The 10,747-nt window shown below is 37.5% G+C and overlaps 1 protein-coding gene across 4 annotated transcripts in view; it reads left to right on the forward strand.

The window, feature by feature from the left end:
• Window positions 1-7,590, forward strand: part of LOC126284735 (transformation/transcription domain-associated protein) — a 392,578-nt gene extending 384,988 nt beyond the window's left edge. For all 4 annotated transcript variants that reach the window (XM_049983877.1, XM_049983882.1, XM_049983889.1 and 1 more), the window contains 2 exons: window positions 6,856-7,005; window positions 7,442-7,590. In XM_049983877.1, the coding sequence (XP_049839834.1) occupies window positions 6,856-7,005; window positions 7,442-7,519 (228 nt within the window). In that variant the 3' untranslated portion in view covers window positions 7,520-7,590. The remainder of the gene's footprint in view (window positions 1-6,855; window positions 7,006-7,441) is intronic.
• Window positions 7,591-10,747: the final 3,157 nt, after the last annotated feature.

Consider the following 10,747-nt stretch of genomic DNA (forward strand, 5'->3'; position numbering starts at 1 on the left):
GATTTTCTGATCAGGCCTCCTTGGGGACTGGGTGTTTGTGCTGTCCTCATCATTTCATCATCATCATCCGTGACAGTGTTTAGATTGGAATGTGAAAAAATTGGATTGTGTGAAAGTTGGGACTTCGTACGGACAATGATGGTTGCACAGTTGAGTGCCCCACAAACCGATCATCATCATCTGATCAGGCCCATTGTTCCGTCTATTCAGAGACCTAATTGCTACGTCAGTAGTTCCCGCCACACACAACTTAAAGAAACTTGTACATTCCGTTAGCCCAGCAGTTTAAAAAATAGCTTTGAATTAGTCAGGTTGCTAAATGGTGTTGGGAGTCCAGGATGGAGCAGTACTAGCTTCCCTAAATATTAAGAACCTTTATATTAATGTCCCCATTTCAGAAACTTCGCAAATCATCGTATAGAATTTTTTTGAATTTTGGCAAAATAAGTCTAGGTGAGACCAGTGAACTTGTTTAAATCTTGCTTATCCTTGTCCACTCCAGGTAGGATAGTTGCTTTCCGGCTCGAGATGCTGGAGTTTGTGGTCATGTGTGCATGAGGTGTGCTTGCTTGCTTGTGTGTGTGAATGTTGTGAGTGTCTCTTTTGCTGATGAAGGCTCTGGCAGAAAGCTTTATGGAAGTCTTTTATTTTTGCCTCTCTGCAATTTAATGAGTCTTCTTCATAGTAAGAAGCAATCTTTCTATTCCTATCCTTGTCTTTTAATTACTTTACATTTTGTAGTTGCATTTATCATCAAAGTGATGGTCTTGCCATGGGATGTAGCCTTTTTTGGATCCTGTCCGATATTTTTGTGAATTGTAATATATTCTTTAACACTTAACCTGATCTAAAAAAGAAACTTATTGTGTACCATAGATATGTGGATGATATATTTGTCCTTTTTGAGGGCAGTAGGGCCAGTGTAGATTCATTTGCACAAGTTTTCAACACAATGAAGGGAACATACAGTTTGTGGTGGAACACAAAGTTGATGGTAGTGTGAATTTCCTTGATCTTCCCATTTTCAGGTTAGGCTCTTAGTTGATTAAGGTATCTTTTGCAAGTTGATTGCATCTGATGTCATTATTGCGTCAAGCTCCTGTCACCCTGTAGCGCATAAGCATTCATTCTGTTCATCTATGTTTCACAGGCTTGCTAGACTAGGGGTCTAGATGATGATGTGGACAATAAAGAGATTAGTATCGTAACACACGTGAGCCTGGACAGTGGTTTTTCTGTAAAGAGCATACTGAGTGTGGGCATCAGGATTCTTACCAAAGCGCAACACAGGTATCTACGTCTGAAAATAGATTGCAGCATGTATTCTTATCCTATTTGGCTCCTGGTGCAGTAAGATATTAGAAAGGCAAAGGTACAAGTAGGTTTCAGTACACAAAAAAAGCTTGTTCCTGTTTTTGCAACACAATCTTAGTAATGGAGGCAACAAATTTAATAATTCAGGGGTTTACAAAATTTTGTGCAGTTCCTGTGACAGGATCTATGTGGTTCAGACTGGGAGGGACTTCATAACAATGTTTGGAGAACACACATGCAGAAGTAATAATGGTGGACTAGCCTGCCATTTAAAAACAACGGACCATGTTTTAGCCTTGATGAATGAAGGTTTAAAAATTCTCCACATCAAGCCTAGGGGTAGGGATGTTGATATCTTGGATTAACTCAAAGTTTGTATGCCCCACAAAACAGATCCTAGCACTGTAATCATCGAGCAGAATTGGTTTTTAGCATCCTTGATGATGTTACTCATTTAGGAACTGCTGCTTTTATGACTCTTGTCCATCATGCTTCTGTTTGTTTTATTTCTATATAAATGAATACTTGTTTTTTGGGGTGCCTATGTGATCCTTTATGAAAATGTGTGTCTGGCTTTCCTAATTTGCCTAACAGTTCCTAATTTGCCTAACACTTGCAAAATTTTAGTGGCTGAAGTTTGTCTCGCGCATTATGTGCAAATATAGCTGATGACTGGGTATCACAATCCTGAGCACATGTTCCTCCTGTGACAGTTTTTGGTGTTTTTGAATAGATATTTGGTTGGTTTTCTCATAATATTTAATTGCTGTCCTTGATTCTATATGAAAGGATGTCACACTGAGATTACTATTTGTCAGTGTACTTTTATCAGTTTTGATTATTGTGTGAAATATATTCTAGTTTTTCATTCTTAAAAATGAGAACTGCATCTGTGCTGTCCGGAATGCAGTATGCTGTTGTGTAGCAGCTTTTGGCAGATTTTTAATGAATGGGTTTATAATTGATTCCTATGATATTTTTATCTGATTTTAATATTGAATTCCTGTTCTTGTGTAAAAATAAAATTTTTGCAAAATATTCTCTTCCGTCCATACGTTGTACCATTGACTCTAGGTTGAATCATGTAGTCTGTATAAGCTACTTATATGATTTGTTTTGCCATTTAATACAGATGTATTTTAATGTACTAAATGGGTACATTCCAGTAGTGTGGCACTGAGACCCTGTGTACTGTGATTTTTGATGATATACATTGTTACACAGAGCTAACTGGAGCCTTTTTGTTACTTTCTGTAATTGTTCTTGTTTTTGACATTGTTAGGAGCACCAAGTTCATCACTCCATCTGGCGAGCTTTTAGTTTACTTTGCTCTGCTTAGCATGATTTGTTAGTGTTCACTTCAGTTTTCAAGTTCACTTGACTGTTTTCTCTGTGAAATCTCGTACATTATATGTCAGTGCTCATGCGATTTTCTTATAACATAAAGTGATACATACTCCGCAGATCTGTCTGTCGCTTGTTTTGTCTTAGTGTGTTGGTCTTTAAGTATTTTTGTGCTCATGAGGTTTGTATTTTTTAACAAATTGTCTCATGATGGGCCACACCCGAAGCACGCAATAAAGAGTATTAGATCCAGTACAACATTTTTTTGGAACACCCGAGATCTGTTGTTAGCGGCCAGTCGGCATTGTATATGTTTATTGAATTTCCAGTTGTTGTCAACATGAGTTAGAGATGGACCTCAGTGGCTTGTTTTTCCATTGAAATGTTGAAGCTACGTAACTAGTTTGACGTTTGAGAAGAGCGGGAATGTGTATTTACTGTAGGACCACCTCCGCAGATTAAAACTCACAGGTATCCAGCTGCCTCCATCTTTTGCAGACTGTGAGCCCTCTTAAAGTTTTGGTTTACAGGTTTGATTCTAGGAACACCCTGAATGAGCTGGTGTACACCATGAGGTTATATACAGGAAAAATGGACCCCCACATCAGACTCGAAACACCAGACCGATTAACCCCAGAAGAGGAAAGAGATGCTATAAAGATATATGGCAACTCTTCACTGCATAACATTTATTTTTTATTTTTTTAACATTACTGGTATTTTGAAGAAACTTCAAGTAAAGGTCTACCATCCACCGGTCAAGATATGTAGCAACTGTTAAGTTGGCTAAGTTGGCTGTTGAACCATGATTATAACAGCTACACTATGTTTCTCACCTGAATTAACTCATCTGTGGTAAATGTCTTGCAAACCATGCAGATAGGTTTTTAAAGGAAATTTGACTCCAAATTAATAGAATGTTTTCTACCAATAACTGTTCAAGTAGTTATGGTTCATACCAAAACATGTTGCCCAAAACAGCTGAGAGTCACAGTGATTAGAGTGTGCCAGAATTCATCAAATTGTAAAATTCCGTCTAGAGTGTCACACAGCAAAAGTCCGAAGGGATCACCTGCAGTTCTTGGCACATTCCTTTCGTGTAAATACTTTCTGACAACATTATAATGTTGTAACAGCATTTTTATTTTATGCCTGGTTGTGTATAACAGTAAACCAACATATCGTCTAGAACATTAATGTAGGGCTACAGCTTCCATGCAAAAGGTTAGAAACAAATTTGGTTTTGATATTCTGAAGCACTTTGTGATATTCTGAAGCACTAAATATGCAGGGAGATCTAAAGGCTATAGTTTGTGCGCAACTCAGTTACATTCCTGTAGTGTGGCATTGAAGCACTGTGTACGAATCTCGAGGAGGTACTTCATGGACAAGAATGTCATTACAGGCTGTAAGATTTGTGGTTTTTATTTGTTTATATTGCTATGGAGGTGGCAAGATGACCTCCATTCTCCACAGCTGCACTTTGCATTTAAAACATGCGCCAACTCTCCTGGAGGGGATGATTACAAAGTAAAGATCTGTTTTCAGTCCTGGTTATACAGGGTGAAAAGTATTTAAACCAACAAACTCTGGGAGATTGTAGGGGACATCAAAACAAATATTTTTCCCTAGTGTCATTTTTTCCTACGAGGAGTATTTAAACTGGTAGAGGAAGATTTCTCTGGTGGCAAATTAATTAAACCAACTAACACTTTTCCATTTTTTATGACCAAGAGACAACACATTAACACAACCCAATTGCAATTATAGTAGATTTTCAAAAATGCCTCCATTGACACGTAAACAAAGGTTACACCGTCGGATCATGTTCTGTCTGACACGGGTAAAACCTCCAGGAGCATCCTGAATTGTTCCTGCTGCTCTACTATCCGGGCAACCAGATCCTCTTCTATGCAACAGGAGTTGTGTAAACAAGCTTGCACATCTCTCCCAACCCAAAAAAAAGTCCAGAGGGGACATATCTGGTGATCGAGCTGGCCATGGTACAGGACCACCTCTGCCAATCCACGTTTCTGGGAACCGTTGGTCTAGGAATCGACGCACATTATGACTGAAATGTGCTGGTGCCCTGTCATGTTGGAACCACATGTGTTGTCTTGTAGGGAGCGGGGACATCTTCCAGCAATTCTGCCAATGCTCTGGCAAGAAAATTGTAATAGTGCCTGCCATTTAATGGCTGGGTTGCAGAAATGGCCCAATTAAACAGTCCCCAACAACACCGAGGCACACATTAACGAAGAACCGCACTTGATGATCGCTAGTAAATATGGCATGTCAGCTGTCCTCACTCCAAACATGCGAATTGTGCATGTTGAAGACTCCATCATGCCTGAAAGTTGCTTCATCGGTAAATAACACAGAGGATGGAAATGTAGGATGCATTTCACACTGTTCCAGGAGCCACTGTGAAAACTGTGCTCTGGGTGGATAGTCAACTGGTTCCAGGTTGCTGACATTCTGTAAGTGAAATGGACATAACAATTGCTCTCGAAGGACTGTTCTTACATTCGTTTGATTCGTCTCCTTGTTACATATAATTGCATGAGTGGGTGATTGAAGGATCCCACTCCACATGCTGCAAGACAGCTTCGCTCAAATTGCAGTGTTCTTACCATGCGACGATGCCCTGTCCAGGTAATCTGTAAAATGCCCCGGTCTCACGCAGACGTTGGTACACAGCAGCAAAGGTCGTATGATGAGGGATACGGCAATTAAGATATTTTTGTTCATAAACCCGCTGTGCAGTTCGTCCATTGTGGTGTGCTACGTAGTATGCACCAATCATATCAGTGTACTCCAGAATCAGTCCATTAGTAAGCAGAGACAGTGCACTACTACACTGATGGACAGCAGTTGCCTACAACTGAAAAGCGTAATACACCCTCTAACATTTGAAGATCGTAACATGGCCTCTACATATTGAAGAGCATAATATGGCCTCCACCGGTTTAAATAATCATCATAGGAAAACATGACATTAGGGAAAAATATTTGTTTTGATGTCCCCTACAACCTCCCAGAGTGTGTAGGTTTTAAATACTTTTCACCCTGTAAACATTGCATAAATAAAACTTTGAGATTAATTTTAAACTATTTACTAGATGCATAAAACAACTACTTTTTGCTGTTACAGGTAAGAAATACTTTGCTCGTGGGACTGACTTTCAACTTGAACAGTAAAAGTTCATTGCACAGTTTAATCACTTAACTGTTTTAATTTTGGACATTTCTGCATTCCCCAGGGTTCTATTCTGGCGGCAAGTATGGGATGGAGGAGACGGGTGTAGAATAACTGAATTTATATTCGATTTACAGTCGTGAAATTTTGCAGTATATTCAAAATATGTTTTGGAACAACATAATTGCAAAATCATTGGTCAGAAAGTTGAAAATTTCTCTTCCAAACAGTGAGCATCACACAGTCCAAAATCACACTCTTTGAATTGGCAGCGTGATAGGTTTGTGATATTTTTTGATGCCCAAACAGTGCACGTTCCCTGTTTTGTTTGTAGCTAGCATATATGCTGGAAAACATCTTTCAGTAAGAAGGAGAAGATCATCATAATTTGACAAGCAGTCTCGCTTTCCAGAACTATCTTCCACTTTTGGCTGGTGCTTCAGAACCAGTTTATCAGTCAATCTCCGAATTATTTAATTTTGTGTTTCCTGCTGGTCAGTGTGGACAATTCAGCTTCATTTTTACAATGCCCTCTTAAGTTACTTATCAGAATGCCATGGTATGCTTCACTACTTTTGCAGGATCTTTCAGTATATTCCTAATTACTACACGCTTCTGGCCATGAAAGCATACATTCCTAATCATCCCAAGCACACCTGTTTGATGATCTAGTGATACTTAAACATGCATGTCTAACATCTGCCAAGTCTCCACATTATAAATAGTCATTTTATAAACTTATAGAGAGAACACTGAAATAGTTCCAATGATACTAGCAATATGTGGCACCTACTGTAAATAGGTCCAATAATTAATTATGATGCTAGAAACAAAAAATACAGGGTAATGTACCGGAATATAATATTACGTCAATATCAAAAGAGATGTTAGTTAACTTAGCATAATATTATACCAAAAAGAGTTAAGGGCTTAATAATTTCAGATCATGAAATTTACTATGCTAACATACATTGTTTGCTGTACTTGCTGTGTTGCAGAAACAAGACGATACCAAACAAGAAATTTTACCAAACTCTGTACCTGAGGAAGTGAAGGGTGATACATTGATCGTCATGGTGAATCGTGCAGTCGCAGCAATTATGTCGAGGGTTAATTGCCTTGCTAACTTTGACGGTATAGAAAGCAAGGTATGATGATTCATTAGAACATTATTTTAAATGGACACATTTAGCCATCTACTTTGTTTTTTGGTTTTTTTTTATTTATTTATTCATGGAAAAATAGACATTATATGTGTTGTCATTATAAACTGTTGCTCCTGATTTCTTATTTATGACTCTGAAGTAAACAGTAGTCTCGTGTCTCATTTTACTGTCAGTCATACACAACAAAGTGTATTTTTTTTGCATCACCTTTTGAGCTTCATCATCATGATCGTAACCACATAATCCTAGTAAACACTCATTCAACAAGTGCAGTTCTTTTATCAAACTTTGTAAATGTTTTTATTAAATCTCTTAAGTTCTTTATTGAAACACTAATTCATTATTGAAATAATATATTATAGCAGCTATCGTTAATTTTAGTGAAAAAATTTACAAATTTGTCATAATTTTGTTTCAGGCAAGTAGCTTGGTCAATACTGCGATGGACTACAATAACCTTTGTCGTACAGACCCTGCATGGCATCCATGGCTTTAATGTATTGTATGTGTACGAGAGATTAGTTTTTGTAAAACTGTAATTTTTTGTAATAAATTATTTGTAATAGATTTGGTGGTTTAGAAATTAATTGTCCTCCAAGATCCCAAGTGTGTATTGTAAGAAAACTGCATTTTTGCAGGCAGTGGAAAGCGTGTTAGTTTGTTGCCTCATTGTAATGTATACCAGTAACAGATTTATTTGCAAGTGCTACATGGACAAGAGTTTAAACTTCAGGCAAAGAATTGTTAGGCAGACACAGAGGACATTGATTAGATGTTGTAAGTGGCATGTATGACCATATCTGTAATTTTTAGATTTAGTATACACATTTTAAGATGAGGAAGACTATCTTGAAACTTATGTAAAAAATATAGCCTGTGAGAAAATATGCATCAAAAGTTTCAAAATATCCAAGGTCAAATAATAAAAATACATGGTAATACTGCGTGCATTATATCTCAAAGTCGAATTTGTGCACATCAATTATGATGAAGAGTGCCGACCTCATGAAAAATTGGTATATTTAGAATGCTGATATCATTTTCTGAATACTTTCTGGTAGAGGTTAGGAAGCGGACCTTTCTGAGATTATTTTCTAAAAATTTGCAAAATGGGGATTTATTTATTTATTTATTGTTCCGTGGGACCACATTAAGGAGAAGTCTCCATGGTCATGGAACGAGTCAGTACATGAAATTGTAACACGATTGTAGAAACAGATCAAATGAAATATAAGAAACATATTCAGGCGACAAGTCGTAAGTTTAAATAAAGAAAAACAACAATGTAACACTGGAATTTGCTTAATTTTTTAGCTCTTCCAGGAGCTTCTCGACAGAATAGAAGGAGTGAGCCATGAGGAAACTTTTCAGTTTAGACTTAAAAGTGTTTGGGCTACTGCTAAGATTTTTGAGTTCTTGTGGTAGCTTATTGAAAATGAAAGCAGCAGAATGCTGCACTCCTTTCTGCACAAGAGTCAAGGAAGTGCATTCCACATGCAGATTTGATTTTTGCCTAGTATTAACTGAGTGAAAGCTGCTAACTCTTGGGAATAAGCTAATATTGCTAACAACAAACGACATTAAAGAAAATATATACTGCGAGGGCAATGTCAAAATTCCCAGACTAATGAATAGGGGTCAACAAGAGGTTTTCGAACTTAACACCACTCATAGCTCGAACAGCCCGTTTTTGAGCCAAAAATACCCTTTTTGAATCAGAAGAATTACCCCAAAAAATAATACCATATGACATAAGTGTATGAAAATATGTGAAGTAGACTACATTTCGTGTTGAAATGTCAGTTATTTCAGATACTGTTCTAATGGTAAATAAAGCAGCATTTAGTTTCTGAACAAGATCCTGAACATGGGCTTTCCACAACAGTTTACTATCTATCCGAATGCCTAGGAACTTGAACTGTTTCGTCTCACTTGTAATATGCCCATTCTGTCTGATCAAAATATCAGTTCTTGTTGAATTGTGAGTTAGAAACTGTAAAAACTGAATCTTACTGTGATTTATCATCAAATTATTTTCCACAAGCCACGAACTTATTTCATGAACTACATTATTTGTTAATGTTTCAATATTACACACAAGATCCTTCACTACCAAGCTGGTGTCATCAGCAAACAGAAATATTTTTGAATCACCTGTAATACTAGAAGGCATATCATTTATATAAATAAGAAACGGCAGTGGCCCCAGCACCGACCCTTGGGGAATGCCCCACTTAACAGTGCCCCATTGGGACTGAACATCACTACCACTCTCAATATTGCGGAGAATTACCTTCTGCTTTCTGTTCTTAAAGTAAGAGGCGAACCAATTGTAAGCTACTCCCCTTCCTCCATAGTGGTCCAACTTCTGCATTAATATTTTGTGGTCAACACAGTCAAAAGCCTTCGTGAAATCAAAGAAAACACCTAACACTCGCAACCTTTTATTTAAGCCGTCCAAAACCTCACAGAGAAAAGAGAATATAGCATTTTCAGTTGTTAAGCCATTTCTAAAACCAAACTGTACATTTCACAGCAAATTATGTGAATTTAAATGCTCCAGTAACCTTCTATATACAACCCTCTTGATAACTTTAGCAAACACCGATGGCATAGAAATAGGTCTATAATTGTCAACATTATCCCTGTCTCCCTTTTTATAAAGTGGCTTCACTACTGAGTACTTTAATCGGTCAGGAAACCGACCACTCCTAAAGGAAAAGTTACAGATATGGCTAAGTACTGGGCTGACATACATAGAACAATACTTCAGTATTCTGCTGGATACCCCGTCATATCCAAGAGAGTTCTTGGTCTTTAGTGATTTAATTGTTAACTCAATCTCCCCCTTGTCAGTGTCAAGGAGGAGCATTTCAGGTAACAGTCTCGGAACACTTTTTTCTACGAGTACTATGTGATTCCCTTTCTATTTCTATTTAGTTCACCTGCTATATTCAGAAAGTGATTATTAAATACTGTACATATATGCGACCTATCAGTAACACGGACATTCCCATTACGCACTGATTCTATATCCTCTATCTGTCTCTGCAGACTAGCCACTTCCTTTACGACTGACCATATGATTTTAATTTTATCCTGAGACTTAGCTATTCTATCTGCATACCACATACTTTTTGCCTTCCTAATAACTTTTTTAAGCACCTTACAATACTGTTTGTAATGGGCTGCTGCATTTAGATTGTGACTGTTTCTAACGTTTTGATATAATTGCCACTTTGTTCTACAAGATATTCTTATCCCTTTAGTCAGCCACCCAGGCTGCCTGTTTGTGCTAGTACCCTGTTTTGAACGTTCTAATGGAAAGCAACTTTCAAAGAGCATGAGAAAAGCCTTATATTTATCGTCTACTGTATCAGCACTATAAACATCTCGCCATTCTTGTTCCTTGATAAGGTTTACAAAGGTCTGTACAGAAACTGGATCAGCTCTCCTAAAAAGTTGATAACTATATTTAACATGTGTTGCAGCACAAAAATCTTTTAGAGTTAAAATTTGTGCATCATGATCTGAAAGGCCACCCACCTTTTTGCTAACAGAATGCCCTTCTAGTAATGAGGAATGAACAAAAATATTGTCTATGGTTGTTCTACTGTTCCCTTGCACTCTCGTTGGAAAGAATACGGTTTGCATAAGATTATATGAATTAAGGAGGTCTACCAGCATCCTTTTACTTGCACAATCACTTATACAATCAATATTG

The sequence above is a fragment of the Schistocerca gregaria genome, chromosome 1 (genome assembly GCF_023897955.1).
Source record: "Schistocerca gregaria isolate iqSchGreg1 chromosome 1, iqSchGreg1.2, whole genome shotgun sequence".
NCBI lineage: Eukaryota > Metazoa > Arthropoda > Insecta > Orthoptera > Acrididae > Schistocerca > Schistocerca gregaria.